Genomic DNA, 27,026 nt, shown 5'->3' on the forward strand with positions numbered 1-27,026 from the left:
CGGATAGGACCCTGTTCCCCGAGAACTATAGAGCGCACATGACGCATACATGACTACTTCCAGGCTGGGCTCTTTGTCTATGTGGCCCAGATCATCATGGGATGCCTAAAAATAGATTTTCTAAAAGTTCGTCGTTGCTGCTACAATTTTCGACAATAGGCCTTGGCCGGCACAAGCGCATGTAGAATCTCAGCGGCCAGGTTCTCTTTCCCTGGTTTCTCGCCGTCCGTCATGAAGTACAATAAACCAACCTGTAACCATGATTATCGCATTGATTTGCAGAGGATCACTCTCCTCCAACTGTCGTCCCAGTGTCCGAGTGGTTAAGGAGCCGCCCTGCTAAGGCGGTGTGCTTTGCACGCGCAGGTTCGAATCCTGTCTGTGACGTTTTTTTTTCCAAATCTTGAACACATTTGATCTATCCGTGCCACATTTTTTTCCAACTTATTAGTCGCCATGCCGTGCTGCAGCTGCCATGAGATCGACTTCGGAATCGACGTGGGTGTCGATAACAACCATCTCATTGCTTCCAAAGATCCTACACATCCCGCAAACATGATCTGCGAGCTCTGTCGTCTATTTTACAATAATGGATGGTGCACTGGTACTGGCGGAGGAGTTTCTATAAGAGACGCTAACAGAGCATATATCGCCCCTAGTGGCGTTCACAAAGAGAGAATGGTTCCCTCAGACATGTTTGTGATGGATCTAGAATCAAAGGAGTATCTTAGAAAGCCTGCCAAGTATAAGGCCTCTGCTTGCACGCCACTATTTTTGGATATCTACAATATCAGAGACTCTGGAGCATGTATACACACCCACTCTCAAAATGCCGTTATGGTCACATTACTATTTGACAAGTATTTTGAGATCTCGTGCATTGAGCAGATCAAAGCTCTTCCGAAGGTCACAGAGGCCGGTAACCTTTGGTATTCGGATAGATTAGTTATCCCAATCCTGGAAAATACAGAAAGAGAGGAGGATTTATCTGAGAGTCTCCAGCAATGCATCAAAGAACATCCCGGTACGACTGCCATATTGGTTAGAAGGCATGGAATCTTTGTCTGGGGAGAAAACATATGGAAAGCCAAGGTTTACAATGAGGCATTAGACTATTTGATGGAACTTGCCATCAAAATGAAACAATTTGGAATTCCAACGGTGAAGGAAAAATAAACATATTCTTTTGTTCGTATCATTTATTCTATTCTAATGTACAAGTATGCTATCTAAGCGCATTTTTCGTGTCTTTGAGTTGAAAGCCATGTATTTTGTTGTAATCCGTCTGCGATTCTTCTTCATCGTCCAACATCCCAACGATAACAATCTGCTCCCCTCGTATGAGATAGGACCCAAGCTCTAAGTCCTTGGTCGGTTCAGTGGGAGAGAAAATCCGCTCACAACTTTTTGAAAGAACAATATTTGAGGACTGATCAAATCCTTCTAGGACTCCAATGAACAGTCTTCCGTCTGAAGTTACCACTTTGACTTTCTCTATATTTGTTAGATTTGATTACGCATCTGCCAACTCACCTTCCAGAAAAGATTTTAGAGCAGACATCTCGATTGATAGAGCAATTGACCCGCAAGATCAACCTGCTTGATAAAATACACTATAATTTTATTTTCCTAGTATGTATCTTCTACTGATTATGTAATTACCTAAAAACTAAATTGGAAAAAGGGCTCACTCAGATTGAAGGATTCTATAGCAATTTCTGAAAGCGTTCAATGGACAAAAGCTCATTTTCGGACGGTACTTCATCACTCAGAAGTAAACTATCATACTCGTTGGAAAACAATACCCAGTTGACTGATATTCCAAGCACACAATTACGATCACAAAGCTCCAAAGTGGGATTAGCAAAATCGTTGCAACTTTATAAAAATAATATTACTTCCGGCGATCAATCGGCAACTGAAGAATCAGAAGAGGATGAAGACCATGTTCCTGGAGACAACTCTAGACTTGTATCAGAATCCAGTGACTGCGTAAAGGACCAGAAGGAACTGGTTTTGTGGGCTAATAAGTTAGAGCTAGAAAGTGCCGACCTTAGGGAAACCTCCAAGAAATTGATTAAGGATCTACGTTCAATGTCAGAGGACATCAAAAGAAGCATAAAACAATTTCAGGCTCTTGCGACGCAGTCCAAAAACATCATGAAAGAAATGGATACTCGTCTGAAGCTCTTTGGATACAGGGAAGAGTCTCTTGATGAGAGTACCAATGATGATATCAAATCCGACACCAGATTGATACTTGACAATCAGGTTCAAATTTTCAGAATGATGGAAAGACAGGACAAGTTCAACAAAAGGTTCATTGAGATGCTGAATAAAAACGCATGGAGCGAGAATCCACCCCTTGATGACAGATCTCTGCCGCAAGGCCCAAAGAATGCAAGCAGATCCTCTTCAAAATCCATCGGTACACACCAAGACGGTCCCGCTAGCAAAAAACAATCCTCTGTTGCACCCTATTCCCGAACACGCTCTGCCAAAAGCTCCATACATTTCAGTCAGCTCGAATGATTAGCTTGTTAAGTTTCGATGGATATCAATGTCAAGGCGAGCGCTGAATTTTACTATTCTCTCCATTTCGGGAAGTCTTTCATAATACAGATAGTACGCTGGCATGTACCTATCCACAAATTGTTCCACCTCTTCGTCCGTCATGCCTGTTCCCTTAGATTCTATCAATGATTGCTCCTGTTCGTGCCTCCAGATGTACACATTGGCCAGGTCAGAAGTTGTTATGTACAAAAAGCAGTCAAACCTTGCCCAAATCTGTTCGTAAAGGCTCAAATCGTGGTCGAGTTTCAAGATGTGCTCAAGCTTGATAGAGTCAAATTTTGGTTCGTGCTGTTTCCTGACTTCCTCCCATTTGCGTTTCAATACTGTCTCATTATTGTACGCACGATATCCAGCAAACCAACCTTCAAGAAGGACCACATCAACCTTGCGACCCCGTAAATGGGTCCATTCTTTCTCAAGGGCACGATCTCCTTTACCCTTGTGCAATGATTTGTCATAAAATGGAATTATAACATGATCGCTGCCGTTCTCGATCTGCGCAAAACATTCAAATAGTAACTTGAGATCATGAGATCCTGGTAGTCCACGCCCTTGCAATAATATGTTCCCTATGTTCTGCTCACTGACCTTCTTCTGCTCCTCAAATGTGAGATAGAAGTCGTCCATTGAACATCGTACTATGTTGAGTGCTGGAAATTTAACTGACAACTCTTTCACCAACTTCGTGGAAACATACGTTTTGCCCGAACCTTGAGGGCCCTCTAAGCCAATGAATAAGGGCTTGCTATAGTCCCAACCTCTTATAATTGGTTCCAGAAATCCTAACGAACGGACTAAAACAGACATCAAAGAATATTTGAAATCAATTTTATTTATGTGGGGAACTTTAACATGAAATTCTACTAATTATATGATGATTTTCGTTGAGGTCTGGCCTCTATTCGGGGATGCTGATTCAGATAGCCTTCAGCTCCTTTAGTTTGGAGATCAGCTCGTCAACAGAGCCAACCTTAGCACCGCCTTGCCTCACTGGAGGGTCTTCAAGCTTAACAGTCTCCAATCTGTTCTCAAGAGTGATACCCAGGTCATCAACCTTCAAAATCTCCAGTGGTTTTTTCTTGGCCTTCATCATCTTTGGAAGGGTAACGAATTTTGGCTCATTAAGTCTCAGATCTGTTGTGATGATCATTGGCAAGGAAGCCTTCACGACTTCCACACCTCCATCAATTTCTCTCTCAACTTCCACAGTGTTATCTGCGTTCAGTTTGACCTTGGAGGCATTAGTTGCTTGAGGCCAGTTCAAAAGTCCGGCAAGCATTTGCCCTGTTTGATTGGAATCGTCGTCGATGGCTTGTTTACCAAGAATGATCAGGTTAGAGTTGTACTTTTCTTGCAGCTTTTTAAGAATCTTGGAAACTTGAAGCGGTTCGACTTCTTGGTCTTTCACGTCCACCAGTGTCGACGTGTCGGCTCCTTTTGCTAAAGCAACTCTTAAGATATCTTGTGCTTTATTTGGACCAATAGAGACAGCATGGATGGATTCGACTCTGTCTTTGTGGGCGTTTTTGATCTTAATGGCCTCCTCAACAGCGATGTCATCAAAAGGGTTGATGCTGAATTTTACTCCAGCAGCTTCAACTCCTGTTTGTGCTTTATTGATTCTAGGTTTAAGTGCGGCATCAATCACCCGTTTGACAGGCAGTAAAATTCTGATTTTAGACGACATTGACAAAGGAGAACTGCGGGTCCCGATTACTATCCGAAATAGCGAGTCAATAAATTAATTCTATTTTCAAGTCTCAAGAAATTGATAATTCCTTCGATTTTCGGCGAACTCGCTTTGAAAATTAGCGACATCAAAAATAGGGGCAAAAGAAAATTATATCACGACATAAAAACATAATTCACAAAGCGTACCTTTATAATTGATTGAACGTTCTAGACTTGGATTTCATCATCTCAATTCTTGCCTTCAGCTGGTTGGTAACTTCAGCGGCTTTCCTCCAGCTGTCATCGTTCGAGTCGACATCGTATAGACCTGAGCTGAATTTACTTCTCGTACTAGTGGTTCCTCCAGCGTTGGATCCAAAGTAGTTTTCTTTTTCCAAGCCATTGTGGATACTCAGGTCGGAAATCCTTCTGTTCAAATCCGATCTTGAGTCTAGTTTCTCCCGTTGTTGGAGAGAGTTTTTAAAGTTATCATCTGGTTCTTCCTTTACCGTGACCTTCTCCGATAATGCCTGCTGCAATTGGTATTGCAGTTCTCTTATCTTTGATTCACTTTGATTGAGATCGCTTTGAAGTCGAGAAAGTTGAATATCTTTTGATTTGACAGCCATAGTGGCTTCCGTCAGTCTCACCTGTTGGTCATCTAGTTTTTTATTCAAGCAAGCAATTTCCTCTGTCTTTGTGTCCAACTGACTCTGAAACTCCTTTCTTCTTTGAACCCACTCTAACTTTTCTGCCTTCAACGAGTCAAGGAGCTCTCTCTCCGACGAGTTGAGTGAGGGTGTTGTGTATTGAGCTCGACTCAGCGATTGCGAACTGGCGGGCTTGAGTGTTCTTGAAGTCAGATTCATCTTGCCGGTAGCTGCTGATGATTTTAGAGGGGAAGAAGGTCCGCGCTTGGATGGTATAGTGGTTGACGTACTTGCCAACTTCCTGGCTGTCAAAGAAGGCTCGGAAACTTTGCTTGAATTCGGAGTTACTGAACGGCCCTGCCCTGCAGGCATTGCAGAATCAAGCAAGCCACTTCTATGTGAAATAGCTGGAACCGCAGCTCTCTGAAGAGAGGCGCCTTCGGGATTTTGTTTTGTTCCAACTGCTTTCACTTCACAGGAGCTTAAGTATTCGTCAATCTTCTTTGTTTTCCTAGAATCTATTCCCTCCAAATATGGCCTGAGTTGTCGTTCACCAACGATCTTCATAAGGGTCGCCGTAATTTCACAAGCAAGATCTCTTACCGGGGCCAGTGAATCTGACATCAGTCGTAAAGAAATCTGCATGATTGAATCAAGTTCTTGCTTTTTAGGTATGGTGTCCGTTTGCTTGAGACATCTAATCAGAAACTTGGAGCTTTCGATCTTAATTTGAGGGGTTTTGTGACACATATACTGGAGTGTCGGCTCGAGAAGTTCATTCAAAGTCGAGAATTTGAAGCACACATCCAGCGCGGCTGAAATGGCATCTAACACCGACTGCTTTTTCTCTTTTGTTCTCTCAAGCAGGGGTGAGATTAAAATCATAACATAACGATGGAAATCCTGTTGTATTCCGCTTCCCAATCTCTCAATTACTTTAGAGGCCAAGGTTACTACCTGTATGTTGGCATCTTTGAGACATTTGCTCAAAATCCTTATCAAATCCATGTAGTCATCGTTTTTTAACTTGGGATGCCTAAATTCATTCAAAACTTCTTCCAAGACTTCAACCCTATCTTTCCATTTAGGAGACTCGACTCTTGATTTGAAATCACTTGGTATCTTGGAAAGAACATCAACAGGATCAATCAGGTCAAAAGCGTCCAGTTGGTCACCGGAATTTTCTTGTGCATCAGTCATTGAGATATCCTCTGAGCCTGTTTTAGATTCAGCTATCTGAGCTTGGTGCGATCTCAGGAAACGTTTTGGTGTCGGTGTACCCTCAATCTTGTCAAACGCTTTTGCCAAATCCTTCTGCTGAATTGGCTTCAACTTCTCGAAGATAATGGTGTCAAACACCTTGCCCATATAAGATCTCAAGGTTACTGATAAATTTGTTGTTTCAGCCCGAACATTTTTATCGGCGTGAGCAAACAATTGGGGGATCACATCAAGAACAAGTTTCGGAGAACAAACTTTGCAACCGAAGGTACTGTAGATCTCGTTTAAAGCAGCAACTACACCAGCCACAAGCTTTGGTAATTTTGCCGACAACGCTGGTAGCAAAGACTCGATAACAGGGTCAGGAGCATCCAGTTCAATATACCATAAAAGCGCACTGATAGATTTTTGTTTGGTACCAGCTCTGGTGGATGCCAGCCCTTTTTCTGCAATTGCACTAATAACTTGGCTTCGAGTCTTGGTACACGCATTAGACCCTCCAAACTCCAGAAAAGAACAAATAGCATTAATTCCTGCTTCTTGCGCGACAACATTACTATCCACTACCATTTTTTTGAGAAGATCAGGGCTTTTAAGAAATCGGCCAAAGCACTCATCGTCCTCGCTGCTGGAATTTTGAAAGCTGGTGTTAACCTCTTCGTAGGCTTCCAAACGGACTTTCCAAACCTTAATATTAGAAACGCGTGGTGAACTTTTTATAACTTACCTTGTGTTGCAACCGTTCCTCAAGTGGCAACGCCCTATAATCGGCATCATCTCCTCCATCCATGCTGTTGTAAGATATATCAAAGAGTGTTCTGCAGATGTTTAGACAAGGCTGAACTGTTTCCCATCCAATTGATAATAAAATAAAAAGTAAACAAACAAGAAATACCGAAAACGATTACATAAAGTCTATCTACGTCGATCGACCGCATCATTAGTTTATACTGACTGAATTTTGTACCAAAAAAAAAAAAAGTAGTTTTTGACACTTCTCTACACCATGAGATCCTTTTTATCATTAGTAAAGGGGTGGTTTGCGATAAATTTTAACTTCTGTCACCAAAAGCTAGTATGCTCTTGTTTTGAAGCTCAAAGCGTAAACTCAATTTACCCATACGCTTATTGAGATATGTTTCAACTTGTGAGCATCTAAATCACGGGACAGTTTTTCAATCGCTATTGCGCTAGTAGCTTGTAGCGGAGGAACCTGGAAAGTGATACTTTCATTCTAAATAAATGTGAGTCTAGAATAAGCAATTTATTTAGTAAAATATGGCGGTGCTAAATTGATCGTCAAGATTAATAATTATTGAGCTGATGTCTCGATCGCTAAAAACTCAATATATATGAGGCAGATCAGGCTTGTTAAACTAATCTAATATCAAAATGTCTGTTCAAAGCAGCTCAATTCAAAAAATAGAATACTTGCCTTTAGATCAAATAATCAGACCGATTCCTCCGGTCCTCGATTACTCAAAGATCGATACGATGGTTTCAACACTAAATGGACAGCCAGCGGCTTCCCCTACCTGCAATATTGAAGACATCACTCCAGGCGAGCTGCCTCCCATTGATGTTCTTACAGTTTCTGAAAACGGTAAAAGAAAGTTTTTTGCGTTTGGAGGATGCCATAGATTTCAGGCTTACGAAAAGAGCGGTAAACAATTGGTAAAATGCAAGATTCTCCCTTGTACGAAAAAGCAGCTCAGACTTTATTTGGGTTCTTCCGTTGACAGCTATTTCGAAGAGTGATGGCGATAGCTATAGATTAGATGATGCGTCGATGTATGATTTTAATGAATGTTACGTTGCAAATTAGATTTCAAATGTCCTTTCAGGCTCTTTCTTGCGTTCTTCTCCTTTATTTTCTCTGTCGTTTCGTTGACGTTCTTTCTCCTTCTGCGCGGCTTTAGAGTCTGTAGATCGTTATAGCCACACGATTCCAGAATCCCATACCTGACCTCATTTATTCCTGTGCGTTGCTTTAAATCACTTTCAATCGAGTTCACAAAGTACATACGTGGTTTCATTATGAGGTCCTCGAGTATACTTGTAGAAATCAGTTCTTCAAAATGTTGAATCCTCAAACCATTTTTGATCTTGTCAATTTTGCTGAATATAATGTCAAACTGGACTCCCATTTGAACCAATGCTTCTAATATCAACTCGTCATATTTGTTGATCCCAAGGTCACCATTCAGAATCAAGAAACAATTTTTGAGTTCTCTCCTTTCAGCAAGATACTGCATTGTGAGCTCTCCTTGCCATGGTTTTCCCTTCACACCATACCCTGGAGTATCCACAAGTCTGAACAAGCCTCCCACATTGTAAAAGTTCAAGCATGGCGTGTAGCCTGCGCTTTGTTTAACCCTGGCGTATGTTGTTGCAGATTGTCTATTGTTGCTCAATAGAGCATTCACCAAAGATGACTTTCCAACATTACATCTCCCCAAAAGTATAACTTCAGGCAAAAGCTCGCCCTTATTTTCGTGATCTATATGAGGTTTTTCGTAACCCGCTTCGGCAGCTGCTCTTTTATCTTCGCCTGGCAATTTGTTTAGGTCATATATGCTCCAATCAAGCCTAATTTCTGAGTCGTTCATAATTCTGGATACATTTCCTCGATCCATGCTTGTCAGCACCGGGACTGAGATATCACTTTTGTACGCGAAGTGCTTGTTCAGTTGTGGACCATCTATAGGCGGCGAAGGTGTCCTAGTTTTTGATTTCTCAGATACTGGTCTATGTGGTTTCTGTAGATGATTGTTAGAGTTAGCAAGCAACGATCGAATTTTATTGGGATCTAGACCCCTGTTAGTAGGCGAGCTTGTCACTGATCTCACTGCATGTCGAAATAAAAGCTCTTTCATCTATCAAGATCAGTAACTGCGTATTTTATTTTTTTTTGTGGGTATATTATATATTTATATATTTTAATATGTAGCTTAACTCACTAGCTATTTTGCCAAGATATGAAGATTTTATAGTACCTGATCGAGTAATCGTCCAGAGTAGTCGTATTTGAATCGACATAAAGCAGAGTAAAACATGACAATCTGTGTTGTTTGTTCTCTTTTTCACCCAAGAAAATCACGAAACTTTTAAACTATTACAATCTCTTTCGATTAAGTCGTAAGGGTAGTGAAGGGGTGACCTTGAAATACGGAAATAGTAGTTAGCTTTACACCTTCATCAATTTTACTTCTGTCATACACATTTTCACTGTTGAAGTAGACTTAGTCGTCGTAAGGGATTATGACTAGGTGAGCCCGTGACGGCTTGCGATGCATTAGATTGAGTTTAACCTGATTGTCTAACAGTCAGATTTAGTTAATAAGGGGGTTTTATCCATCTTTTCAGTCGTATTCTTTTTCTTTTTCTCGGTCTTTTATCCAAAAAAAAGTACGTGCGCTTTCTAGACGTAGGTTGATATGCCGAAGCTTAGCACATCTTGAAACCCAGTTTTGCAACTTGCTGCTACGACTTATTTGGAACAGGCTTGCCTTTGGTACTTTGCTACTTTTAGCTACAGTATGGATAGAGAGGAGACTGACATTGAAAGCGTTGCCTCAGATGCAGTAGAAAACGAGGGACCTCCCCAAGATCTAGAAAGCATAAAACAAGAAAAATCACTTGTGCAACAGACTGATTCGAAGGCCACTGCCGATTACAGCGATCCCGAACAGCGCCCTCCCATCTTCAAATCTGCCATCCATGAAATCATCAGTTGTGTGTGCTTGACGTTTGCCCCTTGCGCGGCGTCTATGTCTTCAGCCGCTTACCAGACCAGCTTAACCGCGACCTCTGAACACTTCAATATTTCAGGAGGACAGTTGACATGGTGTGTCTCCGGGGTCATGTTGGCGAATGGTAGCTGCTTACTTTTGATGGGAAACATCGCAGATGCATTCGGCCGCAAAAAAGCGTTACTATTCGGATACACTTCGTTTGCGATTTTTGCGTTGATAGGAGGCTTTATGAATAACTTTATCCTGCTTTGTGTCTTCAGAGCATTGCAAGGTGCAGCAGTCGCTTGTGGAACTCCAGCAGCTGCAGGATTTCTCGGTGCGACCTACAAGGATTCACGGCGAAAAAATTTGGTGATGAGTTGTTTCAGTATTGGGGCACCCATAGGAGGAGCATCAGGATACTTCATCGCAGGAGTTTGTGTTTCCATTTTAAATTGGCGCTCGGTTCATTATTTTCTGGCAATCCTATACTGTATAACTAGTATGGGGGTGCTCTTGTTCTTGCCTAATGACAAGATAATCGATTGGAAGCACGCCAGAAGGATCTTCAAAGATCTGGATTACCTAGGTGCTCTAATGTCTTTGTCAGGATTTACTTTGATTTGTTTCTCATTGACACAGGTGGATGCGACAGAAAGAAGATGGCGAACTCCCTATATCATTGCCCTTTTGATTGTTGGGCTTGCCCTCGTGATAGGGTTCGGTTTCTACGAGACATATGTCCCGAGAAACCCACTTATTCCAATGAAGATGTTCAAAAGTAGGAATTTTGTTCTGTGCATTTGCATTGCAAGTTTGAGCTGGATGTTGTTCTTTGGTATCTTCAACTATAACGCTGTTCTATACTTCGAACAGATACGAAATTACTCAGTGATTATCACAGCTTGCTGTTTCCTCCCACAGCCAATAGCCGGCTCATTGGTCAGCTTGTTTGCTGGCTTTACGATGCATATCATTCCAGGAAAATATTTGGTTACAATAGGATGTGGAGGTTTTATTGTTTCTAGCATTATTTGGGCTACCAACACCATTCATAGAAATTACTTCCTGGGTCCTTTTTGGTCATTTTGTGTCACAGTCTTGGGTGTGGATCTTGTGTACAATGTTGCAAACCGTTGCTCTCTTTCGTCAGTTGAGCGCAAACTACAAAGTCAAGCAGCCGGTACATTTAACACTGTGATCCAATTGAGTTCTTCTGTCGGACTAGGAATATCCACCACTATTTTGGCTTCTAGAGACCCATACTATGGTCGCGCCAACCAGGCTGACCACCTTGAAGAATTATTCGACGGAATGAAATATTGTTATTACGTGGGGATTGCCTTTTCGGGCTTAGCGTTGATTTTGAGTTTATTCCTCAATATAGGAGTTGTGGGAAGTGTCAAACGATAAAGTGTGCTAGATTTATAATATGCATATACATGGAGCTAATAATCATTGCCCTACTTTTACAACAACCTCTTGGTCCACACGGCAGCTGCATTCTAGATTTGGACGTCCGATTTCTTGACATAATCTCTGATGCTTTTTGAACTTTGCTTCGTCGTCAAAACTTCTCATACAGCATTCACACTTGAATTTCCTTGTATGTGTCTTCATGTGTTTGTTGAGATTTGATGACTCCCTAAACTTTTTACGGCAGATCTGACACTCCAAGGGTTTTTCACCCGTATGTATTCTCTGATGTATAGTGAAAGATGACGACGTCTTGAACTCTTTACCGCAAACATTGCATTTAAACGGGGTTTCTCCGGTATGGGTCCTCAAATGCTGCTCGAGCATCAACTCCAAAGAAAAGCTCTTCATACAGTAATGGCATACAAATGGTTTATGTTTCGTATGGGTATTCAAGTGTCTGATGATTTTTTGACGTTGCGTAAATGGTTTCAGTTCTCTAGTGCAGTCTTTCCAACGACATGTGTATTCAGATTTCTTAGATTGAACGTGAACTTCTATAACATGGTTCGTTAGGTCTGTCGTCGTCATAAATTGTTGATTGCAGGTCAAGCCATCCTCCGAAACCCAGAGGCATGTATGTTCCGCATGTCTACCGGGCTTGTTAGACGCATGTCTCAAGCTAGCCGAGCTGTCTGTCGAAGTTTCAATGGGCACTGGCGACTGGTCTAAATGTAATCCAGCATGCAGCAGAAGATCATCAAGGTTGTCTGTTGAAAAAAGGCACTCATTCCATTCGCAGTCGAAAGTGTCTGATTTGATGTTGATATGAGAGTCCAGTATATGCTGATTAAAAGACGAGCTCTCCAGTTCATTGTTGCAGCCATTCCATTTGCATGATATAAAATTTGAGGGCTCATCGTCGTTCAGCTTCACTCTTTTGCGCAAAGGCTCATGATTTTCTTCTTCCTTGATACCAGAATGTGCTTGACTTGGCTGCCGATGATGGTGGTGATGATGCTGGTGAGTCAAAGGACCATGTTGGTCCTGTTCTAGGTCAGGGCAGTTGTGGTGGCTGTGGCTATGCAAATGAGTATGAATGTTCGATGGGATAATAATATCATGTCGAACCACATTCCCATTGTACTGGTCCTCAAAGTGCATGTGATGATGATGTGACTGTGAAAAGTGTTTATTCTCTTGCCTCAAATCATTTATTTTAACTTGTGGGCTTATTTTGGGCGGGCTAGCAGTACAGGGGAACATGTTCGCAAGTAAATCAATAGTCCCCAGCTTATCTTCGTTATTGCCAGGCAAGTTATTGTTTGAAAAATTGAATCGCACATCCCGGCTAAAATACCCAGAATCGGAGTGAAAAGTCTCGAGCTTAACCTGTCTGTCCGGCGATGTAGCATTCGATAATGATTCGTGGATTGGCTTTTCGTGATCAGGAACATCCACGCAATTATCAAAGCAGCAATAATCAAAGCAGCAATCCGATTGGTCATCATCTTCATCATCGTGACAGTTTTCCTGGTTCAGGAGATGAGAAGGATCATAGCAGCATTTCAAAAGCTCGTTCATAGGCTCTGCTTCCGAGTACAGGTAGCACTGCAGCTCGTCATATCGATCCTGAAAATCTTTCACAGCACAAGGTGACATGTTCAGAGTAGCAAAATATAGAAAAACTGACTCCTCGATTCATACACTGCTAACAGACTTATGATTTTCAAGCGTCGGCGATGTAATTAATGTATATAGATTATTGCATTATACCTTGATGGTTATACTTGAATAAGGTATTTTTATTTGCATGCGACGATCGTCCCGACTATATAGTCAAACGATTAGAATTCGATTTAGCAACACTCCTGATAAGGTTTGAAGCGCGATTCTTATCGTACCCTCCCTCCGGCTTCAATCTCTCGTTAACCCTGGCAACAAGCGCTTTGGGGATTTTGAACCCTCGTTTATTCCGAAGATAGTGATAATAGAGTAATATAGGCTCGGTGATTAACTGGCCCGGAAAAGAAGACCATTCCATTATCATCCCCGAAAGTGTATGCAATAGAAAATAGTTCATGCTAAGTCCTAGATTTCGTTCGATGAAAAAGAAAACCTTAAAGAGTTCCTTGTATCTCTTTCTTGGAACCCAAAAATCCACAAAGACTTCAACGATCGAGCTATTGAGTTTGTAAGGCTCTGGACCAATAACATACCTGTTGTTGAAAAATCCCACCGCCAATTTCGGACTGATATCCAACAAAAATGCCAGAATGAATCTGGAGCTCTCCTCGTCAAATCTGTTGGCTTTCTCGAGTAAATGCTGATGTTTAATTTTTCTACCGAGTAGATCCTCTTTAGCTAATGATGTCTGCCCTATTAAATCCAATTCCAAATCACTTCTTTGCTTTTGAATGTGGCCGATCAAACGTCTACGTGCACTTGAGGACCTCAGCTTATGGAGCACAATCATAAAAGTTGCATATGTGGACTTGATGGAATACTCGTGGAGTATTTTGACAAGGAAAAGGAGCAAATCAGTAATGAATAAATGATTAGCATTTTCTAGCCGAGAGAGTTCGCCATACGTGAAGAGATTGAAAATATGGCTCCTTACACTTTCGTCGATAAACCCTTGTCCTTGGCAAGCATGCTTGAACAATTCGTAAACTTTGTTTCTCTCTGCGGAATCTAAGATTACATCTGATATCGTCGTTTGAGGGTCCAATGTCCACTCTGTCTTGTTTCGCCCTGATATACCTCTCACACCAAGTGAACTATGGTTCCCGCTCGTATTTATTTTTGACAAGAAACTCGACTTATAAATCTCTGAATGTCGAGCCCCGCCAGAGCTTGAAGTCGGAAATTGTCCTTTGATACCAGCTTCAAATCGACTTTGAAGTTCTTTCCACTCTTGCAATTCATCGCATGTTCTGCTTGAATGCGAACTGAGAAGTATCTTGACTATTAGAGCTTCTCGCGCGCGTACTCCTTCCGTAGATTCAAAAACCTCTGAGCTTTTGGTGGGGCGGAGATTGCTCTCAAGCAATGCACGTACGCTGATATTGGTTTCACTTGAAAAGCTCGCATGGCGAGACGTTATACGTACGAATGTCCGTTCCTTGAGCGCTGGCTTACGATATACACATAAAGCTTGCCTCGCAAAATGTTGGATCATTTATAACTACTCCATCAGAATTTTATTATATAATTTATTTGTCCCTCAGATGCACAGAAGAATTCAGACAGCTCAAGAAGTACGCGTTGCCATATGCTTGATATAATCAAGTGAGTGCGCTACTGATTGTTCTGATCACAGCTGGAAACCGTAAGCACCATTTACTATTATACAATTCTCGCTCTCTTATACGGCCTTGTAAAATCACTGAGAACTTAATTATCTAGCCTCAAATTGAACCATACGTTTGGTTCTAGCTTTGTAAAGAACTCTGTGACCACATTCCTTGCATCTAACTGGTTCTTTTGGAGAGAGAGAAAAGTTGACCGCACATTGTGCACAAATGTATTTCACTCCGTAATCTTTCAAACTTTGGATTCCAGAAGCCGCGTTTCCCAAATTCGCTGCTGTAGGGGGGACAAATCCTTCTCTGCTCATTATTCAAGAATGCGTAGATTAAGAGGCGACGAGATGAAAGCAACTAATATCGACCTGGATTTCAAACTTTAAAAATTTTCTGAAAATTGTCTAACAAAATTTCCAGCGCTCTTGAATACTACACGTCCAGATCCTAAAATCATACAAAATTAAAACATATTTCAATATTAAAATCCTTTCTTAACATAAAGATTTCACTCTCACAGCAACAGGATCACAATAACAAAAGATGGTCATAATATGATACAGTTCTTAGTTGCGAAAAATTTAGCCCGGGCATACTGGTTTGTGCGACCGTCATTTGGAATTAGGGGAGAAGCTGGCATGATATCATCGATCGGCATCGTCCACTTGTCGAAGAACAGATTATACTCGAATCAAGTGGACAACAATAGAGCGATACCAAACTGCCCTCGTGAACTGCAAAGTGACCTCCGACATCAGGGGAAAGATTTCGAACTCATTTGCTATACATCGCAGCGAATATTTGGTTTGCTTATGGATCTTACTAACGATTTTTCAAAACTTTCGTACAGGAAAAGTTCATTCCATAGAGTCTTTAGAATTATTTGGATTGAAAGCGGATTTCCCAACTTTCCTCCAAAACCGCGGACAGAAAAAGAACTTCGGGAGTTCGTTCATAAACTTACAACATTCAAATATCTAAACAATTCTCACAAAGCTGCGACTATTTTACGAAAACTTTTTGCAAACGACAAACTTGGTTTCATGCACTCACTAAAGTATTGCAATAAGCTTATCGACTTTTTCTTGGACAAGAATGATGAGATCATGATTAAAAGAATATTTCGCCGCATGGAAAAGGATAACAAAAAGCCCAATGCAATGACATTCAATCTTTTGGGAAAACATTATCTGAAAGACACAAGCATTGTACGTGAGCGACTAGCGATTTGGGAAGCTATCTTGATGCGAATGAAGTCACTGGACGTCAAGGCTGATCTGTGCACATACTACATATCGTTGAGCCTCATGCCTACGGAAGTGCCTGCCAAGCAAGAGCTGAAACAACTAATTCTTTCTCATGGACTGCACCGAGCTGCAAGTCAATTTCAAGACATACATATTGTTGACATGCTGAACAGGGGTCGCTCTCTATCTGAGATATTAAATTATTATCATAGCACTGACGGGAGACTTGATGTCAATTGCATGAATAGCATCATTTATAAATTTCTTCAAACTGAAAATGACTTCGAAGGTGCATGGAACTTTATGATTCAAGAACACAAACTTCGAGGGATCAATCCAAAAAGCTCCACCATGACTATATTCATGAAACATGCTCGCGAGTGCAAAAGATTGAGAACTATGATCCAGATTCTTAATTCATTTGCAGAGATTTACAAACTCAAAAGTTCACCTGCCTTGAGAATAATGATGCAGTCCCTTTTGACCGACAATACTTTGGAGAAAGATTGGACGCCGCACATTTTGACCTTTGTCTACATTCGTCACTTTCAATCTTCAATCAATAATCATCAACGAAAAGATATCTTATTGAAGCAACTAGCTCATAAATTCAACTTTGAATTTGAAGAATCTCTCTCTTATGAGAATTTGAACAACGTTGACAAGCGAATATTTGATGTATTGAACAGCATGGTAATACGCGATCCAGTAACTGACTTTAATGAGGTTGATGAAAACGAATGGATGGAAAATATCATAAAGGATTGCAGAACTGCTGCTTACTAGAGTTTGAGCATTTGAATAATAAAATTTCCTAGCATACACATACAGATGCATAATTAATAGCTGGCTGTGTAAGATATGTACAATTTTTCGAGACGCGTTTCTAAATAACTCATGATATATTACGTTTATTACCATTACAGCGGCGACAGATATAGGTATTGAATGCAAGGAATAGAAACCACTCTTTTATGAGCTACTATGATATAGATGATATACTGGCAGACAGTCAGGTAAGTGCGATTTTCGTGTTGTGGACTAACGTTGAAGAAATTACCATGTAAGTTCTCAATTACAATCCCAGGACTGGGCTATCTGAATGGTGAGCCTGGGTCTCCAATAAAAGAGAATGTCAGACTTGAACTGCCCATATGGCTGGCTGAGATCCTAGCCATATGCTCTATATCCAACTCCTCTGATTACGAGGAAAACGACGAAGATAGAGAAACTACATTTTTGAAACTCTTGGAACCCGAGTTCTTTTCCCCCGTCTTCCTCAACTTCATAAAGTCTGATGCTTTGAGGCTCAACCTAAATCCATACATGTTCTACTATCGCATTGTTACCAAATGGTCGAACATGTTCGGAGACGCGGAATTGGTGGAGCTTATAAGCAAAGCACTGGTCGACAGAGCATGTGAACTAAACGATTTGAGCTTCAAATTGAATGACCACTTCAGAGGCAGTAATCTAGAGTTTATGAATAATCTCGATAGCTATGAGAAACAATTGTTTAAAAACAGTCATAAATCATACAAAAAGTTGAAGATATGGTGGCTAAAGAAGCCAAACTGATAAACATCTACCCTATTTCTTTGACTATAAGTATAATTTGCTTATTTTTGAGGCATCCAGTTGAACTTCTGTTTACTATGCCACCAATTGCTAGCAATCGAAGTCTCTGAATAGATAATGTTTAAATATAATACTGATTGATTAGCTTAATGTCGAAGAAAATAAAATGATTTGAGCTAGGCTGCAAAATATCTGTGCGAGCAAGCCAAAAAGATCATCCGTCTACTGTTGTTACAATGTATTTGATTATTTAAAATAATCGGCAAGAAGGTCAAGTGAAGTTGTAACCAATGTGAAAGAGAATTAGGGGTTCCATATTGTGTTGAGTAGAAATCCCTTTGAAGCTTGTTATTCTGTAGTATTCATATCATTGCCATGTAACTACACTATTAAGGCGCTTTTCAAGAGCTTAGGGCAGAAGATTGCGAGCTTTTTGCCAAAAAAGGATTGTTTTGCAACAGCCCTCAAAAGAGGATTTCCACTTTCACATAAACCATCAGTAACCTTTCAAATTCAATAATCAGGGGATCATACCTCGTTTTAGCAGCTAATCCAAGATCATAGGTGATCAGCGTGGCAGCATAATAGTGTACGTTTCACACAAAATTTTTCAGGTATTAACAAGCCTATTATGTTTTAGTCTTTCTTACACAAAATCTTGAAAGATATACAAAAGATATACAATTCTCTACGGTGCCCGTAGAACTGGGAATAAAAAGGGCAAATTAGATACTAAAGGGTACAATATCCATATTTCCTTACATTCCATACTCTTCTGTTGTTGCCTCTGTCATAGATATCCTCACTACTGTTCTAACTTGTGCAACATCATGGGTCGTGGCTCCCAGGCTTACTGCTGACTCTAGACGATCGAATAGATAATACATGCAACGGCTATCTAGCATAGCACGATTACTTAGCAACTAACTATATTCTCCTACAAAGAGATTTTTTTTCTTCAGTCTGATCAAAATGACAGGAAACTAATTAAAAAAATTGATTTTTCTTTCACAAATGGCTCTTCCATCCATCTTGGTTTTGATTTCGGGAAACGGGTCCAATCTACAAGCACTGATTGATAATTGCAACAGCGGTAAAATTCCAGGGAAAATCATACATGTGATTTCCTCGTCCTCCAAAGCATACGGTCTCGAAAGAGCATCTCAAGCAGGCATACCCACCACAACCCACGAACTTAAGACATATTATAGAGGAATTCCCAAGGAGAAGCAAATTGAACGGAATGAAGCCAGAGCCAACTTCAACAAAGATCTAGTAAATATCATAATTGGAAGGATCAAACCAGATGTAATAGTGTGTGCTGGCTGGATGCTCATATTGTCGTCCGATTTCCTCAAGCCTCTCCATCAAGCAAAAATTCCAATAATCAATCTCCATCCTGCTCTTCCCGGTCAATTTGAAGGAACGAATGCGATCGAGCGCTCCTGGAAAGCTGGTCAAGATGGCTTAATTGATAAAGGTGGTTGTATGATTCACTACGTTATCGAGGAGGTCGACAAAGGCACTCCTCTTGTTGTCAAAGAAATTGATTTCAAGAAAGAATCGCTTGAAAAATGGGAAGCCAGAATCCATGCTCTCGAACATGAAGCAATTGTTGAAGGAACTATTGAAGTTTTGAAGCAACTCAATGCCAAATAAATTATGTACTTTACTTTAATGTGGCTTAAGCGTCAACCTCCATTGCATCCCTTGTTGTCGCCCGAACTTCCTCGACCTCACACAAATTGTAGATGCTCTCTTTCAAGATAGCCGTTGTTCCCCTTTCAAACTTATAATTTCTTGCTTTTGCTTCTCGGACATTAGGAGTCAAGTAGTTTCTGTATAATTGTGCGTCCTTGCCGACTTCCATCACACATAAGTCGACGTTGGAGCCCGAACCCAAATCGTTCCAAATACCGGCTTCAATAGCATCTGCGCAAAGTCTCATGGCTTCCTCTTTAGTCAAATCTTCTTTCCAATCACGTTCAAGAACTGCCATAGCGGCAAGCGATCCCGAACCTAGAGATTGATAGAATCCTATATCTGTAGAACCGTGAGCATGAATTGAAAACAAATGAGATCCTTTGGTGTCCACCCCTGCCACAATCAAATATGCTCCAATGTGCCCTTGGTATTTGAAAAGATGTTGCTTCAACATTTGTAATGCTGAAGAAACTCTTGGCTCTCTATTCAAAGACATCGAGTGTAACTCTAAATTGGATTGAACTAATTGCGTGACCATCTCAGTATCTGCTGCTGTTCCTGCACCTGCACACCAAATCTTAGGAGCTAGACGATGCAGTTTCTCACAATTTTTGTCCGCCACTATAGGTCCAGCCGTGGCTCTGGTATCTGCTGCAATCACTACACCATCTTTGAATTTGCATCCCACAATAGTGGTACCAGTAGAAATTGCTTGCGGAGTCTGGACCCCATTTTTTGACAAGAATTGGTTTCTTTGAAAGTTGTCGAAGCTTAGGCCAACCATTTAAAGTAGTCTGCTAGCTCTAAAAAAAATAATGTCTAGATGTTTTCAACTCGTGAAGTGCTTCAATTCAGTATTTGCCACTAAGTCAAGGATTCAAATTTTTTAACATCCTAACACCATTTTCATTCTTTAGTCAACTCATAATCTAGTTCTGTCTTCCAATGGGTGTTTGTCTATCCTGCCTTCATCCACAGGCCGATGATGAGTTTGATGAATCTACGCCTCTTCTTGGTGAAAATATGTCGTCATCAGCTGTACAACAACAATACGAGGAGCAAATTCTAGAACAAAGGAATAAAGAACTGAATAGCATACTGAACTCGACAAATGACCATCTCATAGACTTGACAAACTTCCTACATCTTCAATCGCAATTTGTGCTCAAGGAACCAACCTCGCCATCCCTACACAATCAAGCATCCTCAAAAACAGTGGATGCACCGATGGCAACATCATTAGCTTCTTTTGATCAAAACTCTACGCCCCAATTGCAGGCAATTGGAGGATACGATTCTGTTGGTGCACGTGGCTTGACGCAGATCGAGGTGCTGGACAGCAGTGAAGTTCGCCAGGAAATGGAGAAAGAGCTTGCTATTTTGGAAGAGAAAATGGATGTTCCTTTTGACAAATGCATTCGATTTGACACCAACAATATTGGCGCCCTGAAGGTGGAATTCGACTAAGCGATTAACTAGTTGTCATACTCTACATAGACATTTATTGAGAAACGTTTATCCATATTTTGGTTGTTTGGACATCGTAGTTCTTGTCTTCCGCATTATTTGTTGCATTTATAGGATTCAAAGCAGCAGTGCGGCGACGATATTTTGAATCCTCTTCAGCTAAGGCCTCTCTTTTGACAACATCCCTAGGTCCTGGTACTTTGAGTATAAATTCAATTAGATTAATTCCGAAGCCCGTTTTGATCTCATATCTTGCAGCCAGAAAATCGTTCTCACCTTTGCCATCGTAGGATATTGCAATTGGAAATGGCTTTACCGTTTCGTTATTCACTTTCAGTTCAGACACATACCGCTCGTTCATGATGGAACTTGAAAGCGATACGAAGACAACAAAAGGTTGTCCCACAACGTCAGATGGGAGCGTTATTGCGTTCATCGTATCAGGATTTGAAAGAGTGATTTCATAGAGTCTGTCGGAGCTTGTTTGTGTATAATTTTTAGTGCTTGAGGAGATCGTGATCTGCTTAACATGAGAATTGGCTTGTGCCTTCTTTTCGTGACCTTGTATGAAAGCTGGTTCTTCTGTAAAGCTGTCTCCCTCTACCGGATACTCAATATTCAATTCGTGTGTCACGTTGCCCTTTCCATTTCTTACGCTTTCGTCGTCTTCAGAGTTCGGTTCATCATCTTCGGAGTCTTGTCCAGCTTCTTCAATCTCTAAATCATCATCTTCCACCTCGTTTATGGTTCTCTTCCTCGATTTTGATAGCTTTCTTTTCTTACTGTCCTCTTTCATGATGGGATGTTTTACTCTTTTAGACTGAGGTGGAGCTTTATTGTCAAAGTCGTCAGAAGACGCATCTTCGTACTCTAATGGTGATGAGACTGATTGTTCCAGTTTTTCTATTTTTTCCTTTGCAAGCTTTTGGAGTATCACCGCATCTTGGTAAAGAAGGCTTTCCTCGTGATTATAAGTCTGGGCATTGGTGAAAATAAGGTCAACATCTCGTTGAAAGTGGACAACTCCCTCTATACCATTAGTATATTCGCCTTCGTCAAGCTTTTGTCTCACCAAGTTGAACGACATTCCTTCTCTGATGATCTTGTAGTAATCCGGATACATATCACCATCTACAAGATCCATGAACGGTGTTGATAATTTGCCTCTAGAAGGGACTTTATAGTTTATGATTGATTTCAAGATGTATTTGAGGTCAACGGTATAATCCTGGTTACCAGCATTGTCCTCCGCATCGAGTCTTTTTGCAGTTTTGATTTTTTTCTTGGTTTTCGATGTTTCAGTGCCGTTGGAATTCGAAATTATATCTGCTATTCTAGATTCAACAAATTCATATATCTTATTCGCATTCTTAGCAATATAACTTTGAGGGTCATTGTAGGTATTGGCATTATCTGCCATTAGTTTGAAATCCTTCAGGAATTCTTGAACTGAGTAGCGGTCGGACTTTTTCACTTTCGCTTTTATCTCATTTAAGGAGATAGGGGATTCAATTACCTGATAATAATCGGGATACAGTTTTTTGGGAGGCAGCTTCATAAAATCTCCAGTGATTGCGACACTATAGTCTTCATCAATAAGATCATTAATGGAGTCAATGATGTTCATGTAACTCTCTTTGCTCAGGCTTTCAGGATTATCAACTTCATTAACGACTGTTGATTTTTTGCGGTTCAATGTGAGAACAATTCCAGGTCTCCTCTTTGCAACCATCACGAAAGTATCTTTGAATTCGCTGATTTTAAGTGCTAGCTAAGGGTACGGCTTTATTGAATAGGTCAAACTTGAAATGGAACGCGTTTATATTTGTTTGCCCAGATGCCCCGTCCTTCGACCAGCGACAAAAAAATTTCCAGATTATTGATTACTTAATTTGTTATCAAGCCGTGTCTAACACTAAGTAAATTTATATAGCTTCCCCACTTCAATACAATTAGATATCAATAGTTTTTTGATACAATGACTAGACAAACTTATGAGGTATGTTATAGCACACTCTGGAGATGTTGATTATCTAACCATCTAGTTGATTGACCAAGATCCAGAGTTCACAAAAGTTGTACGATACTTTAGATTGTCTGATTATGCTGCGTGGGTTACAGGCACTCTCTTTCTACCTTTAGGTTTATTTGGGCTGGAGAAGTACGAGCCAGCATCGAGCGCAAAAATAGGAAGACCGCCAGCAGTTCATTTGAGAGCCGCTGGTGTATTGGGTTTTATTGGTGGCTTTCTAATTGCGTACAAAAGATCTGTGCTCCGATTCAAAGGGCAAACTGAAAATTCGAGGGAAGTGAGGAAAGATAGGTACGAAGTGAAGATGCTTTTGAGTCAAAATTTGAATCCATATGGTGCCTCATCTCTTACACCCTATTTACAAGATGTGGCTTCCAGAAACTCTAAAGATAGCCACATGATGCTTGGTCTTATTCCTTGGTTTAACTTCGTGAATCATCAGAATCATGGTATTGACTTGAAGAAATACTATGAGGTTAGAGAAGGGGAGGATAAATGGGGCTTCAGTCTTTCACCTCCAAAAGTTGGGGATGGCTCTTCAGCTCATTCATGACTACACGATTTTGTCGTTCCCCTTCTTTCATTTTATTTATTTATTGAATTATTAACTAGCCTATATTTCATATAAATTAGGTTAGCATTCGTTATTTATATGCATCAAGCCCATAGATATCAATTTGTAATGCACCTTTATGCTCTACAGAATGTGGGTTGTGGTATAAAGTGTATAAACGTAAATCATTAATATATAGTGTATAAACATAATGTAAACTCATAACATAAGTAGAGTCGTTAGACGCTGAAGGCCATCGGATCAGTAAATTCGTCAAAAAGCATTGAATAGATATCATTCAATAACTCCTTTTTATCAGAACGGTGTTCTTTATTCTTGTACTCCATATTAGGGTCCAGGTCAAAATTATTAAGAGTAGCAGAGGAATTGGAAACTGAGGTTGTATTTGCCGTGTTGAAAAGCGATGTGCTGGACGAGTTGTAAAGAATTGAGTTCTCTGCATTGGACAATTTCCTCTTTTTCTCAAAGTCAAAGAGTGCTGACTCTGGGGTATTATTTGTATCAAAGTTTAAGTAAGTGTCCAGAGATACAAATGAATCCACGTTTTGGGCACCGATATCTTCACTCACGTTATTCATGAAGTTCTTTGACGATTCAGCTAATCTCGTAAGCTTCGGTCCATCAAAAGACATCGTTGTCGGATATCTTTGACTAGAAAAACAACTTGCTGGCTGACTATTGAGAGAGTCGTTTGACGATGTACTGTTGACTTTCGTGACTGGATAGCTAGCAAATTGCCTGTCACCAAATGCTGTTTGCTTCGAGTTTGATGAAGCAGATTTTTGGCCCAAAAGCTTGTCTATAACCTTAGTCAATTTGGATCCCATTGAATTATATTTTGACATAACAAACAAGGCATTTTTTGCGCGATTGATATCATCCATCCATGAAGTGGAATGTGAAGATGATGAGTCAGAACACAGACAAGCTATCGGGATAAGAACCGCTTGGAACAAGAAATATGTTGCATACCATACGGCAATGATGGAAAGATGAGATTCGTTATCCTTCACAAACTTATCAATTGACTTGATGGTTTCAGAAGCTGCCTTGAGACAAATTCTTCTTCCTTCCTTAGCTTCCTCAGTTTTGCAGCTTTCCATCACCTCAGGATTGGATATTCCCACAATTCTTTGCCAGATAAAAGGCCTGAAAAGAATTATTTGCATATTTCTGTATCTCCAAATGAGTCTATTCCGGGAGAGCAAAAACCATTCAGGTAAATGTGACTCATTTGTCGATTGACGAAGATTTGCCGGTAACGATCTGAAAAATTCTAGCTTTGCAACAGATTCATCTTCATGAAAGTAACCTGGCAATTCATTAATGAAGTTTTCCAAGGTCATGTTCATGTTGAAACACTCTTGCAATGTGGGGGCAGGCTTGGAGATAAGTTTTGAATAAAAGGGTGTAGTCAGGAAAGTGAGTTTTGTTTGTGCAATCAAGGCGGAATATAACGTGGGATAAGGTTTGTTGATCATTTCCTCTGTGACAGTACTGCACCCATCCATGTTCTCAATGATCTGAGAGAGCTCATCATCATTTATGTTGCTTACCATCTTAACATCAACAACTTCTGGAGGAGGCAGGTTAATCGGTCTTCCGAATGTTATAGATGCTCCAGCGTCGAATATGTACAAACCCCACCAAAGACGTCTTTTGATTTCAAGATTCAACAGGTCTTCTTTGCGGGTTTCCCGAGTACTTGATTGCTCATTAAATTCTTTGTGCATTCCCAGGGATATTGCCATCCTAACTGCTAAACCCAAAAAATTCCATCCGGTATTTGGTTTATTCCGCTTTTGCGAGTAATTGCTCAATAGAATTAAGGCACTCAGCAACATGATATTGCCACATTCGAATACATTGGCACCTGTATTCAATGCTTTCTTAGCACGATGGTAATATGCAAGATCGATAGTAGTATGATCCCCATGTAAACACCAGCAGCCTAAAGCAAGAACTGTATTCAACAGAACAAGCCAATGAGCCTCATTTTTTACAGGTAATTGCTTTCTGTAATGTTTCATGAATGTTTCCTTGTGGATGAAGGGATAAGAAGTGTGGTAATATCTGAAATAGCTTTGCAAGAATTCTTCTTGTGTCGACCTCATATTCAAGTACTGTTCAAGCTCCTCGCCTATTTTATTCTGTTCCATGTTGTCTAAGCCCCTTTTCAACCCCTCCACTATCTGCTTCTTGATCTGAGGATTCATAGGCACGTTCGGTGGTGATTTCAATGGCTTCCTTGTGTCAGTATTATTGTTGCAAGATGTCAAGTCAAAATCATCCATTACAAAATCCGTGTCTGTGGCACCAGTATTCACAAAATCTGCAACATCTTCTTCATCAATCTTGTCGATCTTCATGACCCTCAAAAATGAAGACGAGGATCCTACGCCTAGAAATCCTGACTTGGTGGTAGGATTGACTCCCATCCCATCTGTAGAAAATGATGGAGCAACTGCTCTGAGATATGGTGAAGTACAAAGAGACGAATTGTTGGTCTTCGTACTGATAGTCGACGATTGAGCTTGGCTTGTATGAAGGTGGTCAAGTGAGTTGAAAGAAATCACCGAATTTTTCGGTTCGTGTAAAGACGTTATCGACGATGGGGACGATGGAGATCCATTCAGCATCAAGCCCTTTTCTCTCTCTTCATCATCTTCCGACCAATCAAAATTAGTGTTATTTGATAACTCGGTGGCCATGAATTCATCTGGAAGTCTTGACAGAATTTGTTGTGGGGTCTCTTTTTTGAAGACCGTAGCTGATGGGGCGTCTAGTGAGAAATCCTGCATCGTTTGCGTGCTGCTTGGATTATCGTATGGCTGCTTATTTTGGGAGAGAAGTGAATAGGCGCTCATGTTTGGAGAATTGCTTGAAGACTGTATATTTGACCCAGTTCTTGAAAACCCTCCTAGCATCTGCTCTAAGTCTTCCCCAGGAAACGCTTTAAGAAGAAATGTTTCCAGTTGTTTCACTCTATTTTCAACCTTAGTCAAGTACGCTCTGGTTAGCGGTGATCGAACAGCTCGAGGTGAATAAACACACTCCCATCCGTGATCCATACATTTTGAGCATTTGGGTAACTCCTTTGTGCAGCGTAATTTCCTTCTTCGGCAAGAGTCGCAAGCTTGTTCAATCAGAGGTTTATTACGTGACTGACTTTTGTTTTCAAAACCCTCTGCTTCCTCGATGGCATCATCCTCGAGTGAGTCAGTTGGTTCCCTTTTTATGGTCCTTTGCGGAAATACACTGTTGTTATGATGATGATGAGCTAAATGGCGTGATCCGTGCCCATGTGAAGGTGTATGTTGGCGATGGACATAGGAGGATCCAGACGATGTGGTCCTTGATACGGTAGGTTTGATATGATGGCTATTCGAAAGATTTGAATTCTGAGGAGGCGATGGAGAGTTAGTCAAGTTTGTTGAACTAGCAGATTCACTGAGCCGAGACTCTAAAACAAAAAGATCATCATCAGACAACTCTCTCTTCACCACATTCTCATTATTCTCTCCGAAGCCAACTGGTTTGCTTATGCCGTCCATTGTAATATAACAAGATCAGCGGTGTCTGTATTAACAAGGTTCACCAGCCAAATGCGCAAACCTTTACTGCAATTTGGTTTAAAAGCAGCTTTGACTTTTAAGTTAAAAATTAAACAGCGCAGCTCTTCGAGCTATTAGGTGATCCAAATAACCGTGTAACGGAGATTGATGGTTAGTGCATCGTTTTTTTTTTCTGCATCTATTTCCGTTTTAATTTCGCCTATTATTGTTAACAATAAGATTTTATCCTGTGCAGGTATCTGGTGATCACATGAGGTGCGATTTTTTCAAAGTCCGAA

The 27,026-nt window shown here is 40.6% G+C and overlaps 18 protein-coding genes across 18 annotated transcripts; 9 read left to right on the top strand and 9 right to left on the bottom strand.

The window, feature by feature from the left end:
* Positions 1 to 456: 456 nt before the first annotated feature.
* On the top strand, positions 457 to 1,176 carry KL928_004940 (uncharacterized protein; the record flags this gene model as incomplete). Its single annotated transcript, XM_043205694.1, has 1 exon — positions 457 to 1,176. One exon carries the CDS (start codon positions 457 to 459, stop codon positions 1,174 to 1,176), a length of 720 nt encoding a protein of 239 aa, XP_043057935.1.
* Positions 1,177 to 1,731: 555 nt separating this feature from the next.
* KL928_004941 (uncharacterized protein) lies at positions 1,732 to 2,532 on the top strand (the record flags this gene model as incomplete). The annotated part of the gene is made up of 1 exon (XM_043205695.1): positions 1,732 to 2,532. One exon carries the CDS (start codon positions 1,732 to 1,734, stop codon positions 2,530 to 2,532), a length of 801 nt encoding a protein of 266 aa, XP_043057936.1.
* Positions 2,533 to 2,611: 79 nt separating this feature from the next.
* KL928_004942 (uncharacterized protein) lies at positions 2,612 to 3,381 on the bottom strand (the record flags this gene model as incomplete). The annotated part of the gene is made up of 2 exons (XM_043205696.1): positions 2,612 to 2,641; positions 2,734 to 3,381. The coding sequence occupies 2 exons, from the start codon at positions 3,379 to 3,381 to the stop codon at positions 2,612 to 2,614; spliced, it is 678 nt and encodes a 225-aa protein (XP_043057937.1).
* A 109-nt stretch (positions 3,382 to 3,490) lies between these two features.
* Positions 3,491 to 4,261, bottom strand: KL928_004943 (uncharacterized protein; the record flags this gene model as incomplete). The annotated part of the gene is made up of 1 exon (XM_043205697.1): positions 3,491 to 4,261. One exon carries the CDS (start codon positions 4,259 to 4,261, stop codon positions 3,491 to 3,493), a length of 771 nt encoding a protein of 256 aa, XP_043057938.1.
* A 193-nt stretch (positions 4,262 to 4,454) lies between these two features.
* On the bottom strand, positions 4,455 to 6,686 carry KL928_004944 (uncharacterized protein; the record flags this gene model as incomplete). The annotated part of the gene is made up of 1 exon (XM_043205698.1): positions 4,455 to 6,686. One exon carries the CDS (start codon positions 6,684 to 6,686, stop codon positions 4,455 to 4,457), a length of 2,232 nt encoding a protein of 743 aa, XP_043057939.1.
* An 822-nt stretch (positions 6,687 to 7,508) lies between these two features.
* KL928_004945 (uncharacterized protein) lies at positions 7,509 to 7,874 on the top strand (the record flags this gene model as incomplete). The annotated part of the gene is made up of 1 exon (XM_043205699.1): positions 7,509 to 7,874. One exon carries the CDS (start codon positions 7,509 to 7,511, stop codon positions 7,872 to 7,874), a length of 366 nt encoding a protein of 121 aa, XP_043057940.1.
* Positions 7,875 to 7,915: 41 nt separating this feature from the next.
* On the bottom strand, positions 7,916 to 8,992 carry KL928_004946 (uncharacterized protein; the record flags this gene model as incomplete). The annotated part of the gene is made up of 1 exon (XM_043205700.1): positions 7,916 to 8,992. One exon carries the CDS (start codon positions 8,990 to 8,992, stop codon positions 7,916 to 7,918), a length of 1,077 nt encoding a protein of 358 aa, XP_043057941.1.
* Positions 8,993 to 9,655: 663 nt separating this feature from the next.
* KL928_004947 (uncharacterized protein) lies at positions 9,656 to 11,263 on the top strand (the record flags this gene model as incomplete). Its single annotated transcript, XM_043205701.1, has 1 exon — positions 9,656 to 11,263. One exon carries the CDS (start codon positions 9,656 to 9,658, stop codon positions 11,261 to 11,263), a length of 1,608 nt encoding a protein of 535 aa, XP_043057942.1.
* A 42-nt stretch (positions 11,264 to 11,305) lies between these two features.
* On the bottom strand, positions 11,306 to 12,928 carry KL928_004948 (uncharacterized protein; the record flags this gene model as incomplete). The annotated part of the gene is made up of 1 exon (XM_043205702.1): positions 11,306 to 12,928. The coding sequence occupies one exon, from the start codon at positions 12,926 to 12,928 to the stop codon at positions 11,306 to 11,308; it is 1,623 nt and encodes a 540-aa protein (XP_043057943.1).
* A 169-nt stretch (positions 12,929 to 13,097) lies between these two features.
* Positions 13,098 to 14,447, bottom strand: KL928_004949 (uncharacterized protein; the record flags this gene model as incomplete). The annotated part of the gene is made up of 1 exon (XM_043205703.1): positions 13,098 to 14,447. The coding sequence occupies one exon, from the start codon at positions 14,445 to 14,447 to the stop codon at positions 13,098 to 13,100; it is 1,350 nt and encodes a 449-aa protein (XP_043057944.1).
* A 678-nt stretch (positions 14,448 to 15,125) lies between these two features.
* Positions 15,126 to 16,604, top strand: KL928_004950 (uncharacterized protein; the record flags this gene model as incomplete). Its single annotated transcript, XM_043205705.1, has 1 exon — positions 15,126 to 16,604. The coding sequence occupies one exon, from the start codon at positions 15,126 to 15,128 to the stop codon at positions 16,602 to 16,604; it is 1,479 nt and encodes a 492-aa protein (XP_043057945.1).
* Positions 16,605 to 16,792: 188 nt separating this feature from the next.
* KL928_004951 (uncharacterized protein) lies at positions 16,793 to 17,396 on the top strand (the record flags this gene model as incomplete). Its single annotated transcript, XM_043205706.1, has 2 exons — positions 16,793 to 16,834; positions 16,929 to 17,396. 2 exons carry the CDS (start codon positions 16,793 to 16,795, stop codon positions 17,394 to 17,396), a joined length of 510 nt encoding a protein of 169 aa, XP_043057946.1.
* Positions 17,397 to 18,410: 1,014 nt separating this feature from the next.
* Positions 18,411 to 19,055, top strand: KL928_004952 (uncharacterized protein; the record flags this gene model as incomplete). Its single annotated transcript, XM_043205707.1, has 1 exon — positions 18,411 to 19,055. One exon carries the CDS (start codon positions 18,411 to 18,413, stop codon positions 19,053 to 19,055), a length of 645 nt encoding a protein of 214 aa, XP_043057947.1.
* A 25-nt stretch (positions 19,056 to 19,080) lies between these two features.
* On the bottom strand, positions 19,081 to 19,884 carry KL928_004953 (uncharacterized protein; the record flags this gene model as incomplete). Its single annotated transcript, XM_043205708.1, has 1 exon — positions 19,081 to 19,884. One exon carries the CDS (start codon positions 19,882 to 19,884, stop codon positions 19,081 to 19,083), a length of 804 nt encoding a protein of 267 aa, XP_043057948.1.
* A 161-nt stretch (positions 19,885 to 20,045) lies between these two features.
* KL928_004954 (uncharacterized protein) lies at positions 20,046 to 20,567 on the top strand (the record flags this gene model as incomplete). Its single annotated transcript, XM_043205709.1, has 1 exon — positions 20,046 to 20,567. The coding sequence occupies one exon, from the start codon at positions 20,046 to 20,048 to the stop codon at positions 20,565 to 20,567; it is 522 nt and encodes a 173-aa protein (XP_043057949.1).
* Positions 20,568 to 20,601: 34 nt separating this feature from the next.
* On the bottom strand, positions 20,602 to 22,299 carry KL928_004955 (uncharacterized protein; the record flags this gene model as incomplete). Its single annotated transcript, XM_043205710.1, has 1 exon — positions 20,602 to 22,299. The coding sequence occupies one exon, from the start codon at positions 22,297 to 22,299 to the stop codon at positions 20,602 to 20,604; it is 1,698 nt and encodes a 565-aa protein (XP_043057950.1).
* A 246-nt stretch (positions 22,300 to 22,545) lies between these two features.
* On the top strand, positions 22,546 to 23,152 carry KL928_004956 (uncharacterized protein; the record flags this gene model as incomplete). The annotated part of the gene is made up of 2 exons (XM_043205711.1): positions 22,546 to 22,566; positions 22,727 to 23,152. The coding sequence occupies 2 exons, from the start codon at positions 22,546 to 22,548 to the stop codon at positions 23,150 to 23,152; spliced, it is 447 nt and encodes a 148-aa protein (XP_043057951.1).
* A 239-nt stretch (positions 23,153 to 23,391) lies between these two features.
* On the bottom strand, positions 23,392 to 26,727 carry KL928_004957 (uncharacterized protein; the record flags this gene model as incomplete). The annotated part of the gene is made up of 1 exon (XM_043205712.1): positions 23,392 to 26,727. The coding sequence occupies one exon, from the start codon at positions 26,725 to 26,727 to the stop codon at positions 23,392 to 23,394; it is 3,336 nt and encodes a 1,111-aa protein (XP_043057952.1).
* Between the last annotated feature and the right edge of the window lie 299 nt (positions 26,728 to 27,026).

This window comes from Ogataea angusta, assembly GCF_019207475.1.
Source record: "Ogataea angusta isolate 61-244 chromosome Unknown 61-244_NODE_11_length_350522_cov_89.849751, whole genome shotgun sequence".
NCBI classification, from domain to species: Eukaryota; Fungi; Ascomycota; class Pichiomycetes; order Pichiales; family Pichiaceae; genus Ogataea; species Ogataea angusta.